This window comes from Spizellomyces punctatus (genome assembly GCF_000182565.1).
Source record: "Spizellomyces punctatus DAOM BR117 chromosome Unknown supercont1.1, whole genome shotgun sequence".
Classification (NCBI taxonomy): domain Eukaryota; kingdom Fungi; phylum Chytridiomycota; class Chytridiomycetes; order Spizellomycetales; family Spizellomycetaceae; genus Spizellomyces; species Spizellomyces punctatus.
The window spans coordinates 2,187,929-2,213,782 of NW_015971537.1; the positions used below are offsets into that span (position 1 = coordinate 2,187,929).

Genomic DNA, 25,854 nt, shown 5'->3' on the forward strand with positions numbered 1-25,854 from the left:
ATGTCCGACACACCCAGTATCCCTGAATCATTGTTAATCCCTCACTTGATTGCTACGACAAAATTCCCCGATGATGGTGGACCCCAAGTAGCAACCCAACATTTATCTACGTATGGGTGACGATAGTTTTCTTATCGTCCGCACTCTGTGAACGTTTTCGCATTAAACCAGCTTCGGCTAGTGAAGCATCCAATTAAGGACACTCTGGCGCGACTGCGGCATACCATTATCTGCAATTCCAGATCAGAATTTATCGATGGCAGCCTCTCCAACTGCCGCAAACACCAGGGCGGTGTTTGCCGTGTTTGAGAAATACCAAAAGGAAAGACTCATGTTTGTACAGACCGTGGCAGATCTCGCTTCCCGAGAAAGCAATATTGATGCGCTCCAAGCCGCGGGCGTCATGTCGCTGCTCCGTCCACTGCTTTTGGATAATGTTCCAGCAATTCAGCAGGCTGCAGCTCTGGCACTCGGGAGACTCGCAAACTACAATGAGGAGATGGCCCAGGCAGTTGTGGACTCAGATATCTTACCCCAGTTGGTTTATTCTTTGAGCGAACAGAATGTAAGTCAGCAAAGATTTGACATAATGAGACGCCAACTAAGAAATCTTCCTCAAACTTCCAGCGCTTCTATAAGAAGGCCGCCGCTTTCGTTCTTCGAGCTGTGGCGAAGCACTCTCCGGAACTGGCGCAATCCGTAATCGACTCTGGAGCTCTCACGGCTCTTATAAGCTGTTTGGAAGAGTTTGATCCTGGCGTCAAAGAGTCTGCTGCATGGGCATTGGGGTATATAGCCAGACACAATGGTGGTGAGTGTAACTTGATTGCAGCCTGATAGAAGGTTGATCTCAACCTCATCGCACTTTTTTCGATGGTCAGATCTATCACAAGCGGTAGTCGATGCCGGTGCCGTACCTTTACTTGTACTATGCGTCCAGGAACCTGAATTATCCCTGCGACGAATTGCTGCTTCAGCTTTGAGTGATATTGCAAAGCACTCGCCAGAGGTAGGGCTTCGAATGTTGTTACTTCCGTCATTATGAGCATGGTTTGACGTTTTGTTTGATCTCCAGCTGGCTCAGGCTGTTGTCGACGCTAATACAGTACCCATTATTGTTCCCCTGTTGGCCAACCCGGATGCAAAGCTCCGGCGGCAGGTGTGCTCTGCGCTTGCACAGATTGCAAAGCACACAGTCGATCTTGCGGAAACAGTTGTTGACGGGGAGATCTTCCCAAATGCGCTGAACTGCTTAAAGGATGTGGATGGATATGTCAAGAAGAATGCAGCGACCTTGATCTGCGAAATTGCCAAGCATACGCCAGAGGTAGGACCATAGTCGTCTTCGTTGATAAGCTGATATACAGGAATTAGGATCTTACTTACTGAACCTTGCCGCTACCAGCTGGCTCAGCTCATTGTTAATTCTGGCGGCATTGCAGCTGTGGTTGACTACGTCAACGAAACCAGGGGTAATGCTCGCCTGCCTGGAATAATGACATTGGGCTACGTGGCTGCTTTCTCAGAAACTCTTGCACTGGCCGTGATTGTCGCCAAGGGAGTGCCCCCACTCACTCAGGCTTTGACTGTCGAGAATGAAGAGCACATCAAGGTGACAACTGATGGATTACAAACATATGTGACGATGCATAGTTTTCTTATTTATCCAGTCGCTTTTTCTAATAGGCTGCATGTGCATGGTCGCTGGGACAAATTGGTCGTCACTCTCCCGACCATGCCAAGACCCTTTCTGATCATGCAGTACTGCCCAAACTCCTCAAGATACTTACCAGTTCAAATGCCGGTTCATCCCCTTCGAATGACGAAGGCTCTAGTGGCCCGGGAGCGGACCTAAAAACCAAAACCAAACGAGCCTTGAAATGCATCCTCGAAAAGACGTTGAGCATCGACGCCCTAGACCCTCTACTTCAACCTCATAGCACTCCACCAAATATTCTCAAGTATGTCGTTGGACAGTTTGCCAAAATCCTGCCGCATGACGTTGCTGCTCGTCGCGCGTTTGTGACTAGCGGGGGATTACAGAGAGTTCAAGAGATTGCAAACATCTATGCTGGCACAGCGCCTGGCGTGCCCGGTACTTTGGCCCAGCAGCAGGCTCTTGAGAGAGGAAGCGTTACGGTTCAGCAAGGTGCGAATGCATTGACGGGCACAAAAATGGGAGAATACATCAGGACAATCAACGAATGTTATCCGGAGGAAATCGTGCGATACTACTCACCTGGGTATTCAACAACGCTCCTGGAGAAGGCAAGTGCTTTCTGATTTTGGGACAAGACTTGATTTTGATTTCTGACTTGCTCCACGCTTTATTAGATTGACGAATACAGTAGACAACAAGACTTTGCCGGTGGCAGTGGACACATTCAACAACAACCCTTTTCACGACTGTCATCCGCTGGTGAACAAGTACCTCCTCAGCTGCAACCTCAAGGGATCACCGCGTAACCGACCTTGTTGATTTGGACATGTTTTTTGCTGCCGCTCTCATAAACCAACCTGAACTTTTGCCCCTTTATCAGTTTTAAACTTAGAACTAGCTGATGGAGATGAGCATAAATGACCAGTACTATCGTCGTGCTCTTCAATGTGCAAAGGACGCCAATTTGTTTGAATAGTGATTTTTAAGTTTGATCATGTTATGAAGTCGTAAAAACCAAATTGAGCATCATCTGGGCGCTGTAGACCCGAATTTGCCATACGCAAAAACTCCTGCTGCTGCTGCACGAAAAACACTCTAGATCCAGGACTTGCATCTGGCGCTGTGATGAGGTCGTCGATGATCACGTGACAACATCTCGTTCGCGGCCGCCGCGGTCGTTCCGCTCGGCCATCGCGACGCTCCATCGCGGGCGACGATCCAGCAGCAAACGGGTTGATTGGGCTTCAACCCCATGCCGCTTTCTCTCTTCATAACACACGGTCGAAATGAGCGAGGCAACAAACACCGCTCCTCACCTGCTCTCGCTCAAAGTGATGCGGCTTTCGCGCCCATCCTTTGTGCAAGTCAACCCAATACCTTTTGAACAAGCTCCCACTCTGCCAGCGAACGCGGCGCTTACACAGGCCGCGGAAAATGACATTACTAGTCTCTCAGAACCCGTGCAACCTCCAATCGCCGATCTTCTCAATCTCAACTCCCCAGTCCTCCCACCTTCCAGCCTCAACATTCGCGACTTTGGTCTCAGCGACCTACTCACGGTTCCTTCCTCATTTGGGAACATTTATTTAGGCGAAACATTTTCTAGTTATCTATGCGTCAACAACGAGAGCGGTTCTGCCGTTCAGGATGTCGGAATCAAAGCCGAACTTCAAACCGCCTCACAACGATTTACGCTAGCAGATACGCTTGGTGGAGCCACCCCGCGAGCGAGCGTCACCTCGGTTGCATCGTCCAACTCTGCCGATACATCTTTCTCTTCATCCATTGCCACTCGAGTCCCTCTGCTGCCCACTCAGTCCGCAGAGTTCATTATACATCACGAAATTAAGGAGCTCGGAGTTCACATTCTTGTGTGCTCCGTTCACTATTCCACGAGCAGCGGAGAGAGAAGATTTTTCCGCAAGTTTTATAAATTTCAAGTTTTAAACCCTTTGGCAGTGAAAACGAAGGTCAACAGCTTGCAGGACGGACGAGTATTTCTGGAGGCGCAGGTGCAGAATGTTGCTAATGAAACGATGTATTTGGAAAAGATGCGCTTCGAAGCAAACGAACTCTTTCAATTCCACGACCTCAACACAATCATTACGGTCAATGACAGCGCAGCAGTGGATGGTCCTCGCGGCATCAAAGCTGGACCCGTTGTGGGTGCTACCGAAGATGGCGCTGTGTATCTCAGCCCACAAGACACACGACAGTATTTATATATGCTTCAGCCAAAGAAGCCACAGGACTCGGTGGCCAGAACGACACCGACATTAGGCAAATTGGATATCATGTGGCGAACTCATCTGGGACAAACAGGAAGACTACAGACGGCCCAGCTAAGCCGGAAGGTGCCGCCTATCGAACCATACGACATTGCGGTCATCGCTACCCCAGACAGGATTCATGCAGAGCGGCCGTTCTCGGTCACCTGCAGACTTCGCAATAATTTGGTTTCTGAAACCCTTCGATTGAGTATCCATGGCGTAAAGAGCAAAATGAGCAGTGTTTTGCTAATGGGTCCAAGTGAACGTTCCTTTGGCAATATCGGTCCTTTAGAACATGTTGATTTCGAGCTGAACTTCTTTCCACTCTTGGCTGGACTGCATAAAATATCAGGGTTTCGATTGAACGAAATGGTCTCTGGAACAAGCAGGGATGTGGATAATTTGGTAGATGTATATGTATGGCAGACGGCATGATCATAATCAACGACCGCCATAATCCGTTGTAGAGTATTGGCGCTTTGTACAAATCTAATAGCTACCATTACATGTATATACATATTTACATGCCCTCGTGCTTGTTTCAAGGGTAATTCTGCTCTGCTGTGGGGTAATTTTCTTTTTCTGAAGTATTTGCTGGACCAAATGGTGGAGAGAAGAACTGAGGATCGAGGATACTCGGCGAGCGAATTGTGAGAGGCATGTTTTCCGCCTCGCCGCCTTCGGATGGCCGAGATTCCGGCCTATTTTGCACCTCTACATGTATAGATGGATCACCTGCTGCTACTCGCACAACAGTTGCCCCCGCATCGTCGCCAACGTCCTCGAACGCGTCTTCGACGGCAGTACCGAGATCGGAGATCACGTTCTCCTCCGCAACACGCTCATCCGTCCCGAGCTTGGCATTGAGGGAATCGCTTTCTCCGTCGCTCTTTGCGCTGCCAAACATTTCCTTAAACTTTCTTCTCACCTCCTCCCAAAACTCCTTCACCTGGTCAGCACTTTCGCAAAAGTCTGTCAGCGCCTTCCGCAATGTTTCTGGATCTGGATTCTTCTCAATGGCACCCTTTAGGTCTTTAGCGCTACCACCTGATCTCTCCAAACCAGGCGCACTGCCTGAGCCTGTCAGATGCATTCGATTGGCCACCCACCAAAATCCACCACCCTCTTCAGCTGTACCAATCTGTACAAAGGCAACGCCGCTCCGATGTACCCATTGAGTGCGTTTGTAGCCTCGCCCTCGATCATAGGACCAGGTAACAGAACCCGGCGGGAAGGCTGAGTCAGCCTCCACATCCAGCACAAAATTAAACTTCCTTACTAATTCTGTGAGATAAAAAGTGGATGGAAGCGATGAATGCGGTAACGGTGGTTGCTCAGCAGCGGGGATTATCCGGGTGACAGATTGGAATGGGTTGTCGTCAGAAAGGGGTTCCGCCTAGGAAAAGGAGATTGGAATGTCCGCAAAGGGTAAATGAGCAGCAGTCCATGAAGCTTACCTGTTCAATCCCGGCCTCTACCATTTTAAAGCCGCATTTCTCCGCCACTCTCGCCCAGCCGCCAACAAGGTCTTCTATCCACCTCGGACTGCATACAAGCCAATGCAGTTGAAAGTGAAAACAGTTACGAGGATTATGCACCGTATCATAATGCAACACTGCAGTCTCCCGCCTCGGCGACCGTCGCTGAGGGTCTAAATCGATCACCATTCGACGAGATAGCCGATATTGCTCTGGTTTCTTTGGGATATGCAGCTGAGCTTGTGACGTATGAATAGGTGTGGCGGTTCCAGACGACGTCCCCGATGCGCCACTACTGCTTTCAGATACCTCACCATCTCCCGGCGTTCCGGGCTTTCCCCTCGTCGCAAACCATGACTGTCCCTTATCCTTCTCCCTTAATGTCCCGCTGGATGACTTCAGATGCTGCGTGCGGATTCGGTAGAAGTAATGTCCGTCCAAAAACCTATGCTTCCTGTTGGCATGCTCAAACAGACCCTCTTTCAATAGGAAATTGCCGAATTCGACAGCCTCTTCTCTAGTGTCAATATCGGTGAAATTCCGGATTATCCAATCAACGCACTCGCTACCAATGAAGACACGCTCGTATAGCCTAAAATGCCACCGGCGGTCACAAAAAGCGACCCCAATAGGTGGAGGTGCTGCAATTGCTTGAGCAATCAATTGGATTGGCGTGGTTCGTGTCAATGCACTGGTTGGAGAAGGACAAACACTTGGATGAGCCGGGATGTTTGTTGATGTGGCGGGCGTCACAGGAGTAGCATTTGCCATGGAGCTGATCGACCCACGTCGTATCAATGGCACTTGTAGGAGATGCTGATGTTGCGACTGCGGATGTCCTGACGTAGTAGGGGAGACGGCTTCAGTGCCTCCCAACACTTCATCCCTGACAAATCTTGCAGTATTAAAGGTCGTCAATTGAATCTCCAGTCTATGTCCCCCTTTCACGTTCTTCATCTTCTTCGAGGTGACTGGTGTCTTCACTCCGACGCCATTGAAGCCACTGATTTTTGCCTCTTCTTCTTCCCACGGGGAAACCCATCTCGCACGCTCAAACACTTCAATAAACTTTGCAAAGCCAACAAGTCTCACTTCCTCCTCATCCAGGTTTTCCCCTTGTGGGTTCAAAAATGGGCTCATAACCGCCACGGTTTCGAGCGGAATGAGGAGAAAGCGCGTACGCCAGAACCGCAAATTCTCCGTCATTTCCTCTTGATAACCCGATATGAGGTGATCAAGGTAGTTCCAGTTGTACATAGTCACCGGTGGGTAGGTAAAAGTCATGCGTTTTGGACGGTAAAAAGTGTCATGCTTAGGCCATATTCCACATGCGTAAAGGATAGGGAATGTAGAGTAGGTGACTTTGCGAACATAACGCTTTACCTCAACGTTTTGCCCAGAGGCATCATAAAATAGCCGGTGAACATGATCGCCCAGACTTAGATGATACGGAATCGAGACTGGTATAGTTGAAGCTGCGTCGTTGGACGGTACATCTGGCGGTTGCACCGGATGCTGCGGTTGCTGTGCAGGGTGCCTTTGCCCTTGAGCTAAAGGACGTTGGTGACGCGGCGCGACGTCAGCAAATGACCCAATGAGTCTCTTGTTTGCCTGCTTATCTTGGCTCTGACGGCCAGCGACAGGACTTAGTGTTCCTCCAGAAACATTGCCTTCTGGCCTTTCGGCGGTGCTGGTCGAAGCCCCCAGCCCTGAGGCTATCAACTGAAAACCTTGTGCCAACCGCTGACCAACGAGTTCCATCAGAAGCGCCTCGACCTTGAGTCGTCCACTGTTCACACCCGCCCCATCTTCACCTCGCGACTGATACGGCGTTGCGTCATCCGCAGGAGATACCGTATAGGTATACTCTTCGTAAAACTCCGATAATTCTTCGGCGGTGGGGAAGAAATCGGTCGTCAGCGGCAAGCAGGCAGGCGTGGACAAGCTCTTCCAATGCATAACTATATCATTATGCGTAGGTGCAAGGATCTGCGGGAAAACATGTTGCCAGCGAAAAAGCTGACTGGTAGCTCGAACAACATTCCGGCTCGGGTTGCAGGGATTAATAAGATTCGGTCGTAGGGAAGACTGCAAAAGAAAATTTCGGGCGGCAAGGCCAGTCGCTTGTGCTTTCCCAGGGGACAGCTTGGGGTACTGGCGCAGATATTCATAGTTGGCGAGCGGCGAATGACCGCCTTTATAGGAGCCAGAGCCGGAGAAACCGTCACGAGTTGCCCGCACATTCATGTGGCCCCCAGAATGAATTCGAATAGGGGCTAGCGATGTGGAGGCCGGTCCCGCGACACTATCCTCTACATCAGCGCCCTGACTGGAAATGCTGTGCTCGGCCGGAATTTCAGGTCCTTCAAAAGATGCAGAGCCTGTGATTGGATGGTATTGATTCCCTCTCAGGTCCGGGGTTCCTGTGGAACCATCTGATATGTTCCGGCTCCCCTTCCTGCTTCCCATGCCGGATCCGGAAATCGTTGACTGTTGATTTGCAAGCCACTGTGGTCGTTGACCCTTCTTGTCCGCGGATTGCCCGTCAACTGATCCAGTTGCAGATTTTGCTCCGGGAAACGCATGAGCGAAGGATCCATGGGAAGGAATTGGTCGTAGTTGACTAACAGTGCCGCTTCCACCGGGCGCAACTTGACGCGCTTGTTCAATACGAGCCTTTGCTCTCAAAAGCGCTGCACGTTCATCGACGTTGAGAGTATCGCCATCCTCCCAAGGGCAGTAATACGTGGATCCTGGATGCAATGCCCGGATTCCAGCTCCATCCGAGTCCACACTCCGGACGGTATCCCCCGGTGCTGGGCGATGATACCCTGACCTCGCTACGGCCGCCAACGTGGCAGACGCTAGGCCCTCGGGACTTACCGAAATCGCATTGCCTGTGATTGCGTTACGATTTGGCCCTATGCTTTGCTGGTGCCCATCGGTGCGCTGCCCTGTTCGCCCGGCCTTAACGCCGGCTGTTGCATCATTCTCCAGCGTTATAGTGTTGACAGTGGAGTTTGATCGGTGCTTGAGCAAGGGTTTATGTCGGTTGCTGGGCGCAAAAACAAGCTCGTCATAACGATCGCAATCAAAGGGGCTGTCAGATTGAACGGACACGGCTGGGCTGTCATCGTCATCTTCGCCCCCAATTTCAAACCTAACTCCGCCTTGTCCGGCTCGTTCAGGATGTCCAGCAGAACGCTCCGAACGATTTACAACTGCGTCTAAGGCTAAGGGTTTACTTTCAGATATTTCGTCGCCACTTGCGTTTTTGTCAAAATACGGTGCTATAATGGCGGAGCCAATCTGTTCCATTACACCCATCATCTGCACTTCATACATCTTACAGCGCAGCGTAAATCCGGATCGTGAGTTTTCGTCGTCGCGCGTCCAAAAGCTACACATCACCCAATTAGGCATCATAAAAAAGGGGCGTTCAGGATTGCTTGGAGACGGATCGTCATAATAAAGAGGATCCCACGCTTCCAATCTTCGTTCCGCACCGGGAGCGGTCCCACCTCCAGCCATTCCCCCTCCGGCAAAATTAACCCCGGCACCGCCAACCCCAAGCCCTACTTTTTCAAATGACCGATCGACTAATCGACCATTCGTTGCGCCAGGACCAGGAGTAGCCCATCGTTTTTCACCGCTAATCGCACTTTCTGTGTCAGCGCTTGTTCCACTGTTGCTCATCGCCCAACCCGAGATCCCTGCCCAGTCCTTTGAGAGAAACTGAAAGAGAGGGACTGTGTACAATGGAGGTTTACTTAAGCAAACCAGGTCTAAGCCTATTCCGTTGTCCACCATTCGCTGCGCGGTGAGTCTGAGGAGCTTTTTATCCACTTCGAAGGTACCCGAACCAGGGGTTATAATAACAATACTCAGGCCGGTGCGGGATAAATCTCGGTCAATGTAGTGGCGATCAAAGGGATTTAGAGCCAGGTTAATCGCTTCGAGAATGTTTCCCTCACATGCTGGTGAATTCGAACCGGACAATACAGTTGAGCCGTCTCCGGTAGGTTGCTGGAGCACATCGCGTTGAAAAGAAATGAATTCCTTCTTCAAAGGGATGAGCACCTGTGACCACTCGCTCCGAATCTCCCAATCAACCACGACTCGATAGAAGTCTCGATACGCTCGTCCAGAGGTGTCTACGAGTATTGGCACAGCGTGGTTATCGCCGTTTTCAGCTTGATCCTCAAACAAAGAGGACCTCTTATCTGACGCAAGCTCCTCTTGGTTATGGTAATGGATACGTGCAAATAAAACGATGGATACTACGTGATTTGTTCCGCCTTCCTTCCACTTTGAAAACAGTTGCGGTAAAAATCCATGCACGCACTTTTCGAAATAAAGTTCCCCGTCTTCATCGAATTCCCACATTTCTTTGCTCATTTGAATGAAGATGAAATATTTGGCCGTTTCGGATCGAAAGATTGTCTTTGTATTTTCCGTAATATACCCGCATGCAAACTTCCCAAAGAATTCTAATTATTAAAACAGTTAATTGCTGAATGTCCGTATGCGGTGCTTACCCTTTTTCCTGCCACTACAATATCCTTGATCTGGGCGCGAATGCCGAGTGAAGATAGCTTTTTGCCGTGATATACGCAACTGTTTGTTAGCATGGTCTTTAATCGCCACATGTCGCTTCGTCCAACGTATTGATCTCGAAAATTCAGCTCAACGTAGTCTGCAGCTACAGTGTCCTTGTCAATCTGCGACACGCAGCAAGTTAGCATGACGATATACCTCCGGAAGATAGAGAATCCACTTACTTTACGAACGATGACATCCGTCCGTGCCTGAAGCTCGAAAAGTGCAGCAACATGTTGGGCAATAGATATCTGGAGATGGGGAACATGCCGTCGGGGCGTCAGCTCAAACCGTAAAACAAACGGTTCACCAGCAACAGCTCCGCCGAGCACCCACCACAGGCTCAGCCCACCTGCAACTGCGGCTGCTTGCCAGAAATTTCACGATCTATCGACGTCACTTGCAGGACAAGCGTCTTTGCTTTCCGATGTGGTGCATGAGGCGTCCTAGGTTTTGTGGGTGGAGAGACGCTCTGTTGGGGTTGGGCTGAGCGTCCTGGGGTACTGTGAGACTGAGATGGTTTCCCTACACCAGAGTTTGTATTTGATGTTCCATTTGGGGCCGTGGGATGAAAGATTTCCAAGAGATCACCGACTCGACAGCCAGGAAAACAGTCAGGATTGATTACAAGGTCCTGTTTTGAGAAACGATCATCATGAACCCAGAGGTTGTAAGAGGAACGAAGTACTTGCTTTTGAGGAGTCTGGCCAAATTGTCGAGAGTAAGATGGGAGCATTTGGGGCCAAGAAAGCAAAACGACCAGCCCAACAAAGCCGCGCATTCGCGCTTTTGATATCGCGTGTCACTCGCCTTGGCCAAACCCTCAGCGCTCTTTCCCCAAACAAAACATCGTTTTCCTACGCTTGTGTTTGTTAATGAACATTGTGTTTTGCTACTTGACATGAATCACATCAACGGAGTTGGACAGTCTGCGTGGACTGAAGGTGGGTTTGGTGTAGGAGAGATGACAGTGGAGGTCTTTAGAAGCGGCGCTGATCTTTGGCTATTCCCTCGTCCCAGGTGTGGCCTACCCTCCTCTTAGCGACGTTCCCGTCGTTGCCAAGAATTACCGCCCAACGAATCAGGCAAGTTTGCAAGGCAACTGGAAATTGTCAGCTTTGTCCTGACTCTGACGAGTCCAGTGTGGCTTGACAACGTATAGGTCTCTCTCCCTTACACTTACTTGGACGTTGAAGACAATACTGTGGAAAATGTAGGGCTGCCAAACGATTTGAAAGCGCAAGACAAAATCATTAATTTAATAAACGGCTCTTTGGTTGGGCAGTTCAACTATGACTTTTCTCTCGAGCGCGGCGTTCTCGAGGAAGCAAATCGCATTCAAACGGAACGACAGCTTATGGCCGCTGCCCAGGATGTACTGAAGCGCAAACTGGAGGCAGACAAACTAGCAAAGCAAAGAAGGCAGGCCCCTGGGCTTGCAGTTGATGGAGAGATAATGCAACCTACATCAGCGTCCAGCTCGCCCGCAGCCTTGGGACGGACAGATTTAAAACTCAAAACGCCCTCTCCAATTCCCCCTTTGGATGCTTCAGCTCTTAATTCTCATGGCCGACTCTCTGAACAGGAAGGCAATCGATTGGCAGGCTCAGTATCATCACTATCAGATAGTGGACGTTCCGGAAGCAATCCAAGCGTAGCTGACAGTGCGCGGAAGCATCCCGGTATTGATTATCTGGAGTTTGAGCAGGGTCTCCCTCCCCCAGACCCTTGGCGCACGGAAGATGATGATGACGACTTGCGAATGCTAAAAGAGGTTATGGGTGTTCCTGAATCCAGAGGAACGTCATCGGTTGCACCAAATGGCAACGCTGCTGCTAGGAAAGGGAACGCCCAGCAGCGGTGGTCAGCCTTGCCTACCAGAAATGCGAGGTTAGATGCCTTAGCTGGTCATCACTCTGTGACATCAAGTCTAGAATATGACGATGTTGTGGGCCGTGCAAGAGCCCTAATGGCGGACCTTGGTCTTGGAAGCCAGTCGTCTGGTCCACCACCGCCACCAAAACCCGTTGGCTTGCAAACTAATAACCCTGGGCAATCGTCATCGTCCAGAAAGCGTCAGTCCTTGCAGTATCCTATTCTCCCGGGAATATCGACCGGTTCTTCTGCTCAGAACCAACTGGCACTGGGGCATGACATACCGTCGGGGGTTCCCTTTGACATGCGGGTTTGTGAAGCTATTGCATTAAAAATGTTACTACCCATATTGATGCTCTTCTGTCGTAGGATACATTTCTGAGAATTACCCAAATGGGGTTCAGTCACGAGGCAGTTGAACGAGGTATTATAAATCATGCGAGGGACGAAAAGAAGGTTAAATGTCGATTTGTCTCAAGTGCGATGAAAATGTATATTTCGGCTGATCTTTTTGGCATGTAGATTCTCGACTTTGCTATTGCATTTGAGGAGCATCGGCATGCAGGATTCAAAGGGGATGACATTCAAGTTGCAATTGGTCTATATGACCATGACATCGCGAAAGAGAGGACTTTCTTGGAGGCATATACAGCGTTGGCGGAGTTTGGCTTTCCAAGAGAGCGGATACGGGAAGCACTAGTGATGAAGAATAATGACCGAGATCAAGCCCTCGATTACTTAATGCAAGAGCGAAAGTAATATACAGACACATTCTAGTCATTCCCCATATCGTGTATTTCGCCATTGCAGCCGAGTGTTTAGAGTGTTTAAGGCCACAAAACGTATTATTTCCGTCCCCACAAACCACTTAGCACACCCATAATCCCCTTGGCTTTTTCTTCTTCCTCCGATTCACCACGTCGCCTCCTCTCCAAACCCGTTGAACGACGCTCAATATTAGATACCGGAAAGTCAAGACCATTGTATGCAATGTCGAAAAATAGCGGTTTACATGGTGCTGGTAGAAAACTTGGGGGAATTGCGATCAGATTAGGATTGCTACCATCAAAGTCCGATATGAATGTGTTGAGGCGGGAGGTAACAGGGGCCTATTCGGGGCAATTTCATTAGCGGAGAATAGGGCCAGTATTCCTTGTTCAGGTTGCTCACCTGAATCTCGCCGTATCCATCGTTCAGTTCTATATTTTGAATCCCCTTTGAAATTCCATCGACAGACACTCCCCGTTGATGTTGTTCCAGATACCATTTGCCTTGTTCTTTAATTTTGCCGCCCCGAATATCAGTCTCTGTGCGCAATATCTTATCCCGCAGCTGTAGCAGGTCCTCCCCTGCTCCCGTGTCATGGCGAGCAGCGCCTTCAGCTTGCGCCCTTGCGTGAACGACATGTTCATTAGCACGTTCATACAAAGCAAGCGCCTCTCCATGTTTGTCAAGGCTGGAATATGTTTGAGCGATGAATGTAGCTCTGGAGTAGCGCATGAATTCAAAAATCTGGTCTCAATCGTTATAAACACCAACTGAATATACCTTTGAGCCTTATACATGTGACTCTGGGCGGACAGAAAGCTGTGCAACGCTAGATCGGAATCAACCACACCGAATTTCTTCATGTCGTCCAAACCCTGCGCTCAAAGAAATACATTAAGACCAATGAGATGGATTGCAGTACGCGCAAATCCTTGATACCTGAATGATCGCGTCATAAAATCTTACAATATCCTCGGGTTTCGCCCCTTTCTTCATCCCCTTTGCCAGGAATCTCCCTTGGCCATGGCGCTTGCTTTTGGCAACTTCTATCAACTCCAGATTCCGGTCAATGGAAATCGATAAACGTAGAAATGTTACATAGGCCAAGGCCAGTTGCAGGTTTGCCGAATTCTGGTCGCCCTTCGATGACTTGACCTTTGCGGTGGCAAGCTACGAAAAGACCAATCAGCACAATCAAAATTTTTGCCTTACAGATAAGCATGCTCAAATTCACCTCGTCATTCTTCACATCTTCTTTGGCCAAATGGAGAGCAATAGCTGCACTAGCTAGAGCCTTCTCAAAGCGTTCGAAATGGGCATCCAGTACTGCAGTATCCGATGTGCCGTCAAGCAAGATCGGTCGAGGAGTTGATCCTTTGAGGCCTTCGAAGGTCTTGACGGTTTCGGAGATCGCCTCTACTAACTTTTCATTTCGGGTTGGTATTATCCTCCCCCGCCACCGTATTTTGAATGTCCCGTCATTATTTTCGCTGGAAATATCAGACAACATACTCTAAAAGCGCAGAAAGTGTTTGACGTGATTAGTAGAGGAAAAATATGATCGGTTACGTCAAAACCGCTATCGTACCCCCACCCTCGCTTCCAGACTACGTAACTCAGATCGTGAGCTTTCGTTCGTCTGCTCTATTAAGGAGGAAATCTCCAGATTCTGAGCGCCCTTGATCTTCAAGTTGTATGCGCAGAAGCGAATGCTTGGATCAATGGAGTCAATCACCGACTGACAAAGGGCCTCCTGTTGAGCAGTACCGGCCTTTGCAAGTCTCTGATATATGACTCTAGAGTGGCCAATTAAGAGGCGCAATTAACTTCATGCATATGAGTACATGTACCCACCGTGCAGTGGCAAACTTATCGAGGGCTTCTTCCCAACGCTGCTGCTCGAAAAAGAGAAAGCCTGCCATTGTGGCGGCATACGCCTTTAAAATGATGGTAGGTTATAATTGGTCTCAAGCGCACTATAGCTTAGAACGCTAGCTACCTGCACATCCAACAACGTTCGATTGTCCGCTTGACAATTCTGGCATATGTCGTGCAATCGCTTGGCAGCTTCCACTGCCTTCTTTAATCTTTTCACCTGATGAAAGCGTTTCCGAGGCTCATCCCTCACTTCTGCTTTCAATTCCATTGCATACGCCCATCCCCGTTCTGCCTCGAAGAGTAGAAGTTGCAGATGCCTTCAGACGTGTTCGGAAATGCAATGGGTCAGCGACAACCGTCATGATTCCGGTATTGTGCCTGCTTACTTTTCTCCCGTCACGACTTCGGCGGTCACTGGCTTCTTCTCAAACCGCCGTTTTGCTCCAGCTTGCACCAGGTTGCAACCTTTCCGTAGCCTCTGCACTTTGTTCGCGCAAAACTGCCTAAATTTATCACATTTTATATTAGCACTTACATCTACCAATGTAAAGGAGAACTACCATTAACCTATAGCGCTGATAGTCCTGGTGTCGCAGACCATGCATGTTTCTCGCTTCGTTGGTGAGTGCTAGAACTGTGACGCGGAGAGGTGAATACGACCACCGAGCCGACTCCAAGCGGTTAAGAAAATATGCACACCATTCAGATAGAGTTCGCCAGGCTGTAGGGGCAAAGCACCTGTTGGCGCATCAGTATCCATTGGGTCCATTTGTCCAAAAGGTACCAAGCTCTTTTATTGAGTTTTGCAACCAACGTCCACTGGGATCAGTCGCAACGATCTCGTCCTTCGCTCGGCTCTGCGCGGCTCGTCCAAACTGGCTGTGCCACGTGTTGGTATGGCAACAAGATCCTACAAGCAGCTGTTCAAGGCAAGCTTCACAATGTCAAATCTCAAACGATCGACTGGAAAAAACGGCATGGCCGAAGAGGATATCCGAAAAGCACTTTTGGATGTGCTAGCGCAGGTGTCTGGGTTGGCGAAGGAAGATAAAACACGAGTGTTTCGCGAAGCAGTACGGGAGAAGCTCAGTGTGGAGCCTGCATATCATGGAATGCTTTCCACTGCCTTCAACTCCATAATGCTTGACATTGTGGTGCGTGTCTGAAGTGCAGAGCAAGCATGCTTCATATAGATTAAGCGACGTTATCTTGCAGGAAAGGTCTTCTCGTGAAGATGATGCCCTATTCGCCGCCCTTTATGATCTCTTGGACGCGGCGTTGCACTGTACCGAAGCTGGTAGGCAGACATCTTGTACGATAAACTGTTCGTTAGATTTAGTCTCACCCACCACCGGTGCGAAAATTGGATTTAGGCGTTCAAGACCAAACCGTTCCTTTTAATATAATCGAAGACTTGCTCGATGTGCTGACGATATCCGGTGCTGAGCGGGTTGTCGAGTATCTGGAGACCCGTGCGGATAGATTAACTGTGGTAAGTGCACTGACTCTCTCTGTCAAAGAGGTAACGCAATCTAATAACCATGTTGTCTTGGTCTAGGGGATAAACCCAAGTAAAGGAAAAGGGTTGGTGCTTTTGCGACTCTGTAACGAGATCCTTCGACGATTGTCGAAAACAAAAAATACGGTAACTTCCGGGCGGATTTTGATGTTCATGGCGAATGTGTACCCTCTTAGCGAGAGATCTGGTAAGGCAAAAGCGGACCTTACTTCCGTCAGACCTGATACGATTCTGAACAATGAATGCCAAAGGTGTCAATTTGCGTGGAGAATTCAATGTCAAGAATGAGACGCATTATGAAGGCGAAGACATACAGGATCCCATGGACATTGACGAAGCAGACGCACTGAACAGTAAGGCAGGCCGCGAGATTGCTCGGCTGGACCCCGTGTTAATGTAGTTTGGTGTTACAGGCAGTCAGGAAAGCCTATACCGGATATTCTGGCATTTACAGCGATTTTTTGCGAATCCCTCCCTTCTATGGCAAACTGCCAACTTCAACAGATTTCAAAAGGTAGCATACGATAGCTTTCTTTTGCGCTGTATGGATTCTCAGAGCTTGCTATAGGGGATAGACGCGACTCTAAAAAGATTTGACGACATCAACAAAGAGACCACCTCGCAGTCAGCAAAACATAAAGACGATAAACAAGGCTCCCATGATCGAAAAAGGAAGCATAGAGCCAGTGACTCGTCAGAGCAAATCGATGCCGCAAAACACCCATCTGCAAATGGCAAGATTGAACTTTTTTTCCCCAAGTTTTTGACCAGTCCGAATCTGTTCGACTTAGAGGTATGTTATTTCCAGTCAATGATTCGGGTTCGCGTGGGCTTGTATAACCAAGACATTGGCTCGTCTCCATAATTGCAGTTGCGAGATCCCTACTTCCGTCGGCAAATTTTGGCGCAGTTTTCAATCATTTTGCAATACCTGTCGGTGTTGACACAAGATGAGAAAGATAAAGTTGCAAAGGAATTTGCTGAGAACAAGGACTCCATCTTGAACAAAGCCGTGCAGCAGGCATACACCTTAACGTCCGAGCAGGTGATTGACGGCCTATAACGCAGAAGGAGAAAACAGCATATATAAATTTATTTATCGCAGGAAGCATGGGTGAAGGATGCGCGGAATCGTGCATACAGCGTCTCTGAAGCTACATATCCTTACGGTAAACTGTTCGCGAGAAATCTGAGCACCGTTATTACGCATGAAAGGAATTGGGTGAGAATCGGTTAGCCATTTCCGTATGTTTTTTGGCGACTAATTTGGTTTTGGATTGATAGATTGAATGGAAAAACCGATCGTGCCAAACTTTCGAAACACCCCGTATCAAGGTAGAGGAAGGGGCAGCAAAACCTAAATTGCAGGTAGATTATGGAATGGATGCTTGAATGAAGTAGAGTATTTTTCAGTGACCGATTCCACACCAGGGTTCAGATGCGGTGAGGAGAAGTAATTGGCTCGGCAGTGACCATATGACTTCGCTGTGGGCGCAAGGAGACAAGGCAGAGGAAGTCATGCGGGATGCAAAAAGAAGGTGTGAGCGCGACCTTTCAGATATTGGCAAATTTGATGCGCTGAAAGTACTTTACCCTATTAGAAGAATGATGCCGGCATTGGACACACTACTTGAGCAGCTGGATGAGCAGCTAGACGATAGTGGTAACCTAACTGGAGGTATCGAAGAAGAGTATGCATTACATAAGGATATGGTGCGCCCGAATCTTGCTGCCCACCTGCAAATCCTTTGCGATTACTTACATGTCTGCTATATAGCGATTTAGCTGGCGTTCGTATCGCGTGGCAATGCGTCACCATATGTACCTTTTTCATGGATCTAGACAAGTGGAAATACAAATCGACAATCAAGCACCGGGGAAAACCCTGCTGATGGAATGGCGGAAAGAAAGGAAACGGGCGGAAACAAGCACCACAGAGCAGAATGGTGCGCGGCTGCAGGCACTTTTGTTGGCGAGCACATTACTGATCCCTAATTATCTCAACAGAGACTATCGCAGATGCTACCCAGGCAAATCAACAAGATACGGACATGGCGGATATGGAAGGATCTACCGGCGAGGTTGAGGAGAAACCGCAGTCAAGCACAACCTTATCCACTCCCGATCACAGCCAGCAACGCCTTGTTAGCGAGCTGGAAGTCGGAGAGGTAACACCGCCTCTGGTGAGTCATTCATGGGTAGATCGCTACATGTATCATACAATAGTCTATTCTAACTGGACATTTCAGAAGGGAATATCAAAGGATCCAGCGGATCAACCTGAACCAGGATTAGTGGATCCAGTAAATCAACCTGAAGCAGAAGTTTCTGCTAACGAAGAAACGACAGTTACGGACGAGGCAACACCCACGGCAGCATTGCCCATCACGGCAACGATAATAGCGGGAGATGCCGCGTCGTGATGAATGAGCCCGTCAGCTCGCATTGTAGATAGAAAAAATGGAATGTATATATATGCAAATATACAAAGAGATCTTTATTTGACTGATAATGCCACAAGGTGGACTGTTTGGTGACCGAATTTTGCTCAACCGGGCATACGTTTGCGCGAGCCAGGGCGACCTGCATGCTCCTGTGACCCGGTCGTTTCCAGTTGAGATCTGTGATGATGTACCCTCTTTATGCTCCGAAGCTTGCCGTGACGTATTCATAGAAGTGTTCCCTTTTCCCATTGTAACCAGAAATTACAGCGTACACCTGTCCAGCGGTTATCTCTTTACGCTTAATCACTGCCAGTAATGCTTTGAACCGCTCCTGCACTTCTGCATTGCCAAACGTTGAATAGTCCAATCCCACATTGGCGCTCGATGCCGCGAGAACTTGTTGAAGGAACTTCAAATGGATCTCTCCGCCAAATATGCCACAACCCCAGTGCGAAGTGGTGATTTTTCGCGCACCGTCCGTTTCAGTAGAGGCCACATACGAGAAGGCCATATAGGCTTTGCGAAGATCCCTATCAACCATGGCTTTATCAAAATGACGGAATGTACACGCATCCAGGGCCAAGAGAGTATGGGATCGTGGGCTGCCGTTGTAAAAGCCAGCAAACTGGAATGTATCTCCGTAGCCCGTATATTCGGAGAATCTCTTTACATTGCTAATGATGATTACCTCGTCGTCACTTATGGTTTCACAGAAGAGCAATCCCACAAATGCTTCTGGACAGCAGCTAAATAATATCTCCTCCTGCGTGGCGGAAGGGATAATAGAATGAACGTGCAGGCGCCTATTGGCGAAGTCGACAATTGCGGAAGCATCCGACGACTCCATGCGTCCGGTATGAACGTTAATGCGGGTGACATCGATCTTTCTGGCAAGCGAGGCAAACTGTGGAATTTGCATAGCGTTTTTTGTACGTCGAGTGAACGACACATTTTCCGCTCCCATTTGCGGTGTTTGATCGATTTTTTTGTTTTGTTCAAAGTAGCTCAGAAGGCACAGAGTTCTATGAATGCCTACCTCGTCCCCGCCTACGTATATTCGGTGAAAACTTATCTCCCCCAAGCGCCCCCTGTAGCTTTGATTCAGTGGCAACACATTTATGAAAAACGCTTGTGCAAGGATATGGCGGATCGTTCTTCTCGTCAAGCACGTTCTCGCATCTTCTCCATGGCGCAGCGTTCGCACACAGATACCCTCATCTCCATTATAGTCAGTAGCCCAGCGATGAATGAGCGGTAAAAGGTCTGCATAAAAGTTATACGTTGCGCACTCTCGTCTCGTCCTCATAAAATCTTCAAAACGAGTTATAGCAACTTGGAGTCCTGCAAGAGCACTGGGCGGAACATGCGTTTCTGGAAATAGTATTTGGAGCTGTCGAGTAAGTAAGTCATGCAGACTCCCGTAACCAGAGGGTGGTAGTTCTCCCAGGAGAGCCACAGTCGCGCTTTTTGAAGGTAGAACGGAGATGCTTTCTGGGAGATCCATCGTACACCCACTTTGATCGACTGCGTACGGGCAGTGGCCAGGTTCTCCCTTCGCAGCAGATTGCCCCATTGTACACCAAGTTCAAGTGCACAGCCACACGCCTTTTCTCATGGACAGCCTTGGTCGAGGTGTTTTTGTATGTTCACTCGACGACAGTGATCAGCTCTCCTCTTCAATCAAAACGCTTTTGCAGGCACCCTGACATTGAATTTGCAAGCCAACCGAAAGAGCACCTTGAATCTTAGATACGGGTTACTCCAGTGCAACATGCCCGATATCTTTAGAAACTTTCGTCAGACTCTGATGAATGTCGTAAAATCTGTTTGTTTACACCAATTCACTAGCTTTCGTGTCTTGAGCTCACTGCACCCTAACCCTATGGACCATGGTACTGTATGTACGTTGTCCTGGCAACAACGTCTGCTTAAATGCAAGGATTTTCAGATTCCACTCGTGGTTTCCATCATTGGGCAGCGATCGTGATGAGCGCACAATAGCGATGTTAGAAGCCCGTCGCTATCCTGCTCTCTTTACAACAGTGCTCAACGGCTGATTATCCATTTTCTTGCACCATTGTGTACAGCACGATTTTGTTTCCTATAAATCATTGCTGAAGGTTTTGGTGCAAAACGCAATTGCGCCTGTCAAGGGCTGCAGTGGACTACTCGCACAGTGTTGGATGCGGCGGATATCGACTGTCGTCGTCCTTGTGACCTGCGTCCAATATTTCCATCGTCTCTCATAGGGCTATACTGAATACTGCACCGAAATAGCTTGAAGACGAAACACTCCAGTGTGGGCCGTTGTGCATTTATTTCCAGCAAAAATCCAATGACCTATTGAGCCACCAAGGCAGCGCTCGGTACCAAGTTGAGTTCCTTCAACGTCTTTGAGCGGTCGTCGCCATCAAGGACTTTCCGAGGGAAAGTTTGGAGAAGCTTGAAGCTGGTGCCTGGTCGGCTCTTTGCAACAAAATCATACACGGCAGAGAGTTGGTCATCAGCACGGAAGGTTTGCGTAATCGGAGCGCCGTCGGGGAGGCGTATCTGCAAGAGCATGACGTTGGTCCAAACCCGCCAACATTGTCCAAGGAATGCCGTTACCTGTAGTCGTGTCTCATCATAGTTTTTCGACACGATAGCTGGCGCCGGAGCGGGCTTTGCTTCCACTTGATGCTGTGTTGTGGAAATTCCTTGCGCAGCTAACTTGCGTTCTTCTGCCTATGTAAAGAGCGCTTATATGAGCAACTCGCCATATTCATATGACAATCATTAGCCTCTAACCTGTCGAGCGCGTTCTCTTTTGTCGGCCTCAATTTGTGCTTTAATCTTTTCCTTGGCCCTCCGGTCTTCTTCTTTTTCTCTCTTTTTGGCCTCTAATGCTTTCTGCATCTCTTGTTCTTTTATCTTCTCCTTTAATTCAGTCATCTCCTTTCCTGTCGCCCGGCGGACCTTCTCTCGACCTTTGGCCTCCTCTGCTTCCAAGCGTCGCTTTTCGTCCCGTTTAGCAGCAAGCCTCGCCTGCAACTCTCCTAGTTTCGCCTTCTTCTCCTCTTCCGTCAGTGGCTTGATCGCTTCTGTCGATTCCGAGAAATTTGTATGGCCGCTCTTTACGGCGTGGAACTCGGCCGCGGCGGCGTCACGCAAAAGTCTGCCGCAGTCGTCGCATTTCAATGATTGCGCCGTTGCTTGTTCCGGTGATATCACCCCTTCATCTTCAGCTACCATTTTATGTGCAAGAAAGGGATCGCGCAAGGGAAGATAAAGAGGTGGCTCGTCTACAGCTATCGCACGCTTTCCAACATACCGCCAACATCACCCGGTCGTCCACCTCCACCATTCCCTGACGCGAGCTCTTCATCCGTGGGATCTGGGTCCTCGGCGTGCGCAAAGAGCCTAACTTAACTTCAACACAAGTACTTTTCATTACTAACTACATTCATGGACCTACCAGTCCATAGCTGGCTTCAGTATGAGAGTTGGAGTTAATTATGCGGCGGCGGTTGAAATGTAAATTTCCTTTCCGCATATTTACCTGAAGCCCAGCATTTTTGGTCACCTGCAAGGCTTTAGCACTATGTAAAAGGTTCGAAACAGGTTGGTTAGAGTTGATGCCACCATTGTCGTCAGAAGTAACGCATTAGTCGTAACGACCGTACACTTTGGCTGGGCTAAATCCCATCTCTACATAAAAAAGGCTGTCAATAAGCTATTGATGGACCGAGGACACCTCATGAAGCATACCAATCAACGTGTCCTTGTCCGATGGCATGACGGAAAGGGTGTGGTTTCAGTGCGTGCGTTCTCTTGAGGGAAAGATCAATTTCACGCAAATTGCAAATCGTGAAGCGATCGCTACGTGGGGAAGTCTTTGGCAAACGTGGTCAGCTATGACTCATTCAAGGACGACGTGTTTTTGGAGGTTCGTGTCCAAAACAAACAAAAGATATCATCTTTGCATGATAGATGGGAAAGTAGTTGCCGACAATGGCCGCAGTTGCTACCGCCCCAAGGGCACATGTGGAGAATTGGGACTCCCGATTATTGTTGACGGAGGTGCAAAAGAAAGCCGTCACGGTGCTGCAAGAGGCTTGTGCGCATTTGCCAATACCAGAGGAGGTTGGTATTGGGTAGCCATGACCGCAGAGCACTTATTGACTCTCTCTTACTCGCTCAAATTGTTTGGGTCGTATTAATTTGGTGAAAGCTGGGGGAGAGCGACGAGGAAGTCGATGAGGTGGAGCCGGCGATAGAAGACACAAAGTATTCCGTTGTATTAGGGTTGCGGAAGCCGATTGAAACCACGCAGCAGTTCTTTAACTGGTTCGAGAAGGTTGAGGAAGAAATGGAACGTGGTCAAGAAGAGGGATACAGGTATGTGTGCCGGGTGGGTGGGTGTCTGCCAAATATCTCGACGGAGCCTAGAACTCTGAATACAGAGGATATCTCGCAACGGTGTACGCCTATCGTGACGCGTGCGATGAGATTTTAAAGAAGGTTGAATCGACCGCCGAGCTGTTGGATGGCCTACAAGTCAATTATGACTCTGTAGAGGACAAGACCAAAGCACTCCAAACTGCTTGCGAAAAGTTACTGGCAGAGCAAATGCATTTGGCGGAAATGGCGGAGCATCTTTCTACCAGGTTGAGCTATTTCAATGAGCTTGAACCCATCGCAAAGCTGTTCGGCTCTCCAGGAGATCAAGTCTGTCTGGACGACAAGTTCGTTCCAATGCTTCTGCGATTGGACGAATGCATTGCATTTGTCCAAGCCAATGTAAGTTTGTTTGACCCTCCCATTAATGTAGACGATGTGGATAACATATGAACGCAGATGCACTATCGGGATGCCGAACTTTACTTGATGAGGTTCCGCCAATGTATGACAAGAGGTTTAACCCTCATAAAAATGCACTTCGTCAGTACGATGCGGTTGACGGCAAACGACATCCGAGGAAAGATCGCCAATAGGGTACACCGTTTCCTGATACCTACTGTACAGGATGCAATGCTAACATGGCATATCAGGGTCCAAATGAGCCACTTACGCCCAACATGCAACTGTCCCTCTTTTATGTGAAATTTCGCACTCTTGCCCCTAATCTGAGATTTCTTCTTGCACAACTGGAGGCCCGTTGTGAAAATCATCCTGAGTATGTCGCCTCCTGACCTTGCTGATATGCATATTTGCTAATGGCTGTTGGGTTGTCACAGGTACTTTGCGCTCTTGGGGGATTGTCTGTCCGCTTACTTCAATGTACGGCAGACCCTTTTGAGTTCGTACATTGCTATGCACATTCAGGCTCTTATGGAAAGCGGTGACGTGTTGGCGATCGTAAGTATATAGTTTAAAAGTCCCCCAAAGTGACTTACGGCAGTATCGCTATGCCCCCTAGCTAACTCTATCTCTTAAGTCAAGAAGTGGTTGCGCTTACATCATGCGACTATGTGCTGACGAAATGGCACTCTTTCATCAATATTTTCATCTTGGCGAGGAAGAATTCGAGTAAGCCAAATTTGGCGCTTTCTTTTCGGTGATCGCGGTGTCCATCGAAGCATTACGTATTCAAGCTTACTCAACTTAGGGGTTACTTGGACTCTCTTTCTGCGTATCTTTACGATACACTGCGCCCCCTCATTTTGCGAGAATCCCGGATAGACGTTCTTTCGGAGTTATGCCAAACACTGCACATATACCTTGGTTCTCCCGACGTAGCTCTGGGTCAGGTGGAAACCCACGAAGAAAGAGAGACAGAAAGAGAGGAAACGAAAAAACAACCGATCGAGTCAGTTGTGAAGTTTATCCTGGAAGATGCACAGCAGCGATTAGTTTTTAGAAGTCAAACCTATATTCGCGAAGAAATTGAAGGGTTCACACCTAGAGATGAAGAACTAGCGATCTTAGCGAGAGGAAGAGGGTTGCCGCAACCAACAGCAATCCAAGCCGCGTACAGCGTTGCACCCGTGCTGAGCCCAACGAAACCTTCATCTCCAGCGGTTTTAGAAGTGGATCCTCCATCTGACGAAGATGACGTTGGTGGCGAGTATGATGAGTCAGCAAGACTTCAAGAAGAGCAGGAGCCAAGCGCAAGTGCAATTGGTAAACTGGTATTTGGTGGGGGAGAATGGTATCCAACCATGCACCGAACGCTGTACATTCTTGGAAAGCTCTATCGATGCGTCCCAAATCCAATATTTGAAGATCTCGCACAGGAAGCTGTGGAATGCTGTCGTCGATCACTTATTGGAGCCGCAGAAACAATTTCGGGAAAGCAAACCAAGCTTGATGGACAGTTCTTTTTGATGAAGAACTTATTGATGTTGCGAGAGCATATAACACCGTACACTGCCAACTTTGTACGAAAGGAGGAAGTCGTGGACTTTTTACACCTTCAAGACGCGGTTTCAGCTCTTTTACGGTCACGCTGGAACATAGAGGCATTATCTACTATTGGTAAAGGCCTAATGTCTGCCGGAACGCCAGTTATTGTGGAGAGTTATGCGGATGCAAAGCAGGTGCAAAGGTGCTTTCAACGCAAGTTCACACAGAACGGGATTCAAACCGTACTCACCCTCACCGCTACGGTTCTTTCCATTGTTTGATGGGATGATCTTAGTTGGTGGACCAGGATCTCAAACGCGTGTGCGAGGAATTCATTATTGAGACCGCCAAAGCCGCCGTGGAGCCTATTTCTGCGTTCATGTTGAAGGTTTGTTGTATTCATGATTGTTGATCCACCCTTCACACTCGTAATATGCTCGTGAAGGTGTCTGAACTTCGATCTCGCGCGGACATGACCCGAGAACCACTCGTAAAGCAAGCATTTGGCACCTCTGGTAAGTTTGAGTGGTTCCTACAGCCATTCCGAGCCCAGCATCGCGCTTACATGTACCTGCTGCGTCTTCGTTCCTTTCAAAGAGCAAGTCCTGGAGGTGTGTGACGCTTTTCGAAGGTCTCTCACTGAGCATGTCGGCTTTGCCGTCAACAAGATGGCCGACTACCTGGGCGATCGAAAAACGGAAGTTGTGCTAATTAAAGTCATTACAGTGAGTTAGTTTTTGCGGTCATGTACACCCGATGCATCGCTAATGTATCCACCATGCAGAGCAATATTGTAGATACTTATCAAGCCTTTCACGACACGATGGCGTCTGAATATGACTTCTCAATTATGAGACAAATTCCTCCTGTAAATGATATTATTATGATCGTAGATGCTGTCTGTCGGTCCCGACGAACATCAGCAAAAACTGGAATAGTAAGCCAATAAACAACAAATGATTACCTTCTGTACTGTGGTTTCGCGCCATATACCTTTTCAAGTAACCGTCAAGAAGCTTCCGCTTTTGTTACTCATTCC

The 25,854-nt window shown here is 48.7% G+C and overlaps 9 protein-coding genes across 10 annotated transcripts; 5 read left to right on the forward strand and 4 right to left on the reverse strand.

The window, feature by feature from the left end:
• Nucleotides 1-54: 54 nt before the first annotated feature.
• Nucleotides 55-2,717, forward strand: SPPG_00853 (uncharacterized protein). Its single transcript, XM_016749183.1, has 7 exons — nt 55-565; nt 628-811; nt 882-1,009; nt 1,076-1,327; nt 1,406-1,612; nt 1,687-2,268; nt 2,335-2,717. Exons 1-7 carry the CDS (start codon nt 257-259, stop codon nt 2,464-2,466), a joined length of 1,794 nt encoding a protein of 597 aa, XP_016613231.1. The 5' UTR covers nt 55-256; the 3' UTR covers nt 2,467-2,717.
• Nucleotides 2,718-2,855: 138 nt separating this feature from the next.
• SPPG_00854 (uncharacterized protein) lies at nt 2,856-4,481 on the forward strand. The gene has a single exon (XM_016749184.1). The coding sequence runs from the start codon at nt 2,947-2,949 to the stop codon at nt 4,363-4,365; it is 1,419 nt and encodes a 472-aa protein (XP_016613232.1). The 5' UTR covers nt 2,856-2,946; the 3' UTR covers nt 4,366-4,481.
• On the reverse strand, nt 4,307-10,749 carry SPPG_00855. 2 transcript variants are annotated; one of them, XM_016749186.1, is made up of 5 exons: nt 10,360-10,749; nt 10,190-10,258; nt 9,947-10,129; nt 5,388-9,884; nt 4,307-5,326 (listed from the first exon to the last, which is right to left on the reverse strand). In XM_016749186.1, the coding sequence occupies exons 1-5, from the start codon at nt 10,741-10,743 to the stop codon at nt 4,472-4,474; spliced, it is 5,988 nt and encodes a 1,995-aa protein (XP_016613234.1). In that variant the 5' UTR covers nt 10,744-10,749; the 3' UTR covers nt 4,307-4,471. The 2 variants fall into 2 exon arrangements, with proteins under 2 accessions (XP_016613234.1, XP_016613233.1); XM_016749185.1 differs by having other exon boundaries at nt 10,344-10,749.
• Nucleotides 10,750-10,803: 54 nt separating this feature from the next.
• On the forward strand, nt 10,804-12,671 carry SPPG_00856 (uncharacterized protein). The gene is made up of 6 exons (XM_016749187.1): nt 10,804-10,951; nt 11,028-11,092; nt 11,170-11,220; nt 11,293-12,192; nt 12,252-12,338; nt 12,405-12,671. The coding sequence occupies exons 1-6, from the start codon at nt 10,909-10,911 to the stop codon at nt 12,639-12,641; spliced, it is 1,383 nt and encodes a 460-aa protein (XP_016613235.1). The 5' UTR covers nt 10,804-10,908; the 3' UTR covers nt 12,642-12,671.
• SPPG_00857 (uncharacterized protein) lies at nt 12,654-15,363 on the reverse strand. The gene is made up of 11 exons (XM_016749188.1): nt 15,228-15,363; nt 15,096-15,162; nt 14,915-15,031; nt 14,650-14,845; nt 14,505-14,587; nt 14,239-14,446; nt 13,885-14,163; nt 13,590-13,820; nt 13,431-13,525; nt 13,053-13,368; nt 12,654-12,991 (listed from the first exon to the last, which is right to left on the reverse strand). Exons 1-11 carry the CDS (start codon nt 15,295-15,297, stop codon nt 12,728-12,730), a joined length of 1,926 nt encoding a protein of 641 aa, XP_016613236.1. The 5' UTR covers nt 15,298-15,363; the 3' UTR covers nt 12,654-12,727.
• A 106-nt stretch (nt 15,364-15,469) lies between these two features.
• Nucleotides 15,470-18,558, forward strand: SPPG_00858 (uncharacterized protein; the record flags this gene model as incomplete). The annotated part of the gene is made up of 15 exons (XM_016749189.1): nt 15,470-15,682; nt 15,744-15,825; nt 15,902-16,020; nt 16,087-16,234; nt 16,299-16,400; nt 16,461-16,561; nt 16,616-16,840; nt 16,919-17,092; nt 17,153-17,269; nt 17,332-17,415; nt 17,479-17,585; nt 17,649-17,760; nt 17,825-17,993; nt 18,055-18,230; nt 18,297-18,558. 15 exons carry the CDS (start codon nt 15,470-15,472, stop codon nt 18,468-18,470), a joined length of 2,103 nt encoding a protein of 700 aa, XP_016613237.1. The 3' UTR covers nt 18,471-18,558.
• Nucleotides 18,502-20,355, reverse strand: SPPG_00859 (uncharacterized protein). Its single transcript, XM_016749190.1, has one exon. It carries the CDS (start codon nt 20,062-20,064, stop codon nt 18,688-18,690), a length of 1,377 nt encoding a protein of 458 aa, XP_016613238.1. The 5' UTR covers nt 20,065-20,355; the 3' UTR covers nt 18,502-18,687.
• Nucleotides 20,356-20,698: 343 nt separating this feature from the next.
• SPPG_00860 (uncharacterized protein) lies at nt 20,699-22,366 on the reverse strand. The gene is made up of 8 exons (XM_016749191.1): nt 22,239-22,366; nt 22,154-22,178; nt 22,030-22,069; nt 21,946-21,959; nt 21,802-21,890; nt 21,279-21,715; nt 21,099-21,215; nt 20,699-21,041 (listed from the first exon to the last, which is right to left on the reverse strand). Exons 1-8 carry the CDS (start codon nt 22,264-22,266, stop codon nt 20,832-20,834), a joined length of 960 nt encoding a protein of 319 aa, XP_016613239.1. The 5' UTR covers nt 22,267-22,366; the 3' UTR covers nt 20,699-20,831.
• A 115-nt stretch (nt 22,367-22,481) lies between these two features.
• SPPG_08883 (uncharacterized protein) lies at nt 22,482-25,764 on the forward strand (the record flags this gene model as incomplete). Its single annotated transcript, XM_016757030.1, has 12 exons — nt 22,482-22,613; nt 22,702-22,868; nt 22,934-23,270; nt 23,328-23,465; nt 23,522-23,646; nt 23,708-23,828; nt 23,908-23,999; nt 24,079-25,009; nt 25,111-25,203; nt 25,261-25,330; nt 25,413-25,540; nt 25,600-25,764. The coding sequence occupies 12 exons, from the start codon at nt 22,482-22,484 to the stop codon at nt 25,762-25,764; spliced, it is 2,499 nt and encodes an 832-aa protein (XP_016613240.1).
• Nucleotides 25,765-25,854: the final 90 nt, after the last annotated feature.

What these genes read in the sequence shown, in the direction of transcription:
- SPPG_00857 (XM_016749188.1), bottom strand. Translation starts at nt 15,297, where the DNA reads ATGGACCCAATGGATACTGATGCGCCAACAGGTGCTTTGCCCCTACAG. An exon ending in TGGCGAACTCTATCTGAATG is followed by an intron (nt 15,163 to 15,227) that starts GTGTGCATATTT and finishes TCCGCGTCACAG; the next exon opens with TTCTAGCACTCACCAACGAA. An exon ending in CACATGTATAAGGCTCAAAG is followed by an intron (nt 13,369 to 13,430) that starts GTATATTCAGTT and finishes GCGCTACTCCAG; the next exon opens with AGCTACATTCATCGCTCAAA.
- SPPG_00860 (XM_016749191.1), bottom strand. Translation starts at nt 22,266, where the DNA reads ATGCCATCGGACAAGGACACGTTGATTG. An exon ending in GGACAAGGACACGTTGATTG is followed by an intron (nt 22,179 to 22,238) that starts GTATGCTTCATG and finishes TTTTTTATGTAG; the next exon opens with AGATGGGATTTAGCCCAGCC. An exon ending in ACGACCGGGTGATGTTGGCG is followed by an intron (nt 21,716 to 21,801) that starts GTATGTTGGAAA and finishes ATAAAATGGTAG; the next exon opens with CTGAAGATGAAGGGGTGATA.
- SPPG_00856 (XM_016749187.1), top strand. Translation starts at nt 10,909, where the DNA reads ATGAATCACATCAACGGAGTTGGACAGTCTGCGTGGACTGAAG. An exon ending in AAGACAATACTGTGGAAAAT is followed by an intron (nt 11,221 to 11,292) that starts GTAGGGCTGCCA and finishes TTGGTTGGGCAG; the next exon opens with TTCAACTATGACTTTTCTCT. An exon ending in ATGCGAGGGACGAAAAGAAG is followed by an intron (nt 12,339 to 12,404) that starts GTTAAATGTCGA and finishes TTTGGCATGTAG; the next exon opens with ATTCTCGACTTTGCTATTGC.
- SPPG_00855 (XM_016749186.1), bottom strand. Translation starts at nt 10,743, where the DNA reads ATGCTCCCATCTTACTCTCGACAATTTGGCCAGACTCCTCAAAAGCAA. An exon ending in CGGATGTCATCGTTCGTAAA is followed by an intron (nt 10,130 to 10,189) that starts GTAAGTGGATTC and finishes TGCGTGTCGCAG; the next exon opens with ATTGACAAGGACACTGTAGC. An exon ending in TTGTAGTGGCAGGAAAAAGG is followed by an intron (nt 9,885 to 9,946) that starts GTAAGCACCGCA and finishes TTCTTTGGGAAG; the next exon opens with TTTGCATGCGGGTATATTAC.
- SPPG_00854 (XM_016749184.1), top strand. Translation starts at nt 2,947, where the DNA reads ATGAGCGAGGCAACAAACACCGCTCCTCACCTGCTCTCGCTCAAAGTG.
- SPPG_00853 (XM_016749183.1), top strand. Translation starts at nt 257, where the DNA reads ATGGCAGCCTCTCCAACTGCCGCAAACACCAGGGCGGTGTTTGCCGTG. An exon ending in TATAGCCAGACACAATGGTG is followed by an intron (nt 812 to 881) that starts GTGAGTGTAACT and finishes TTCGATGGTCAG; the next exon opens with ATCTATCACAAGCGGTAGTC. An exon ending in TTGCCAAGCATACGCCAGAG is followed by an intron (nt 1,328 to 1,405) that starts GTAGGACCATAG and finishes TGCCGCTACCAG; the next exon opens with CTGGCTCAGCTCATTGTTAA.
- SPPG_00859 (XM_016749190.1), bottom strand. Translation starts at nt 20,064, where the DNA reads ATGGGGCAATCTGCTGCGAAGGGAGAACCTGGCCACTGCCCGTACGCA.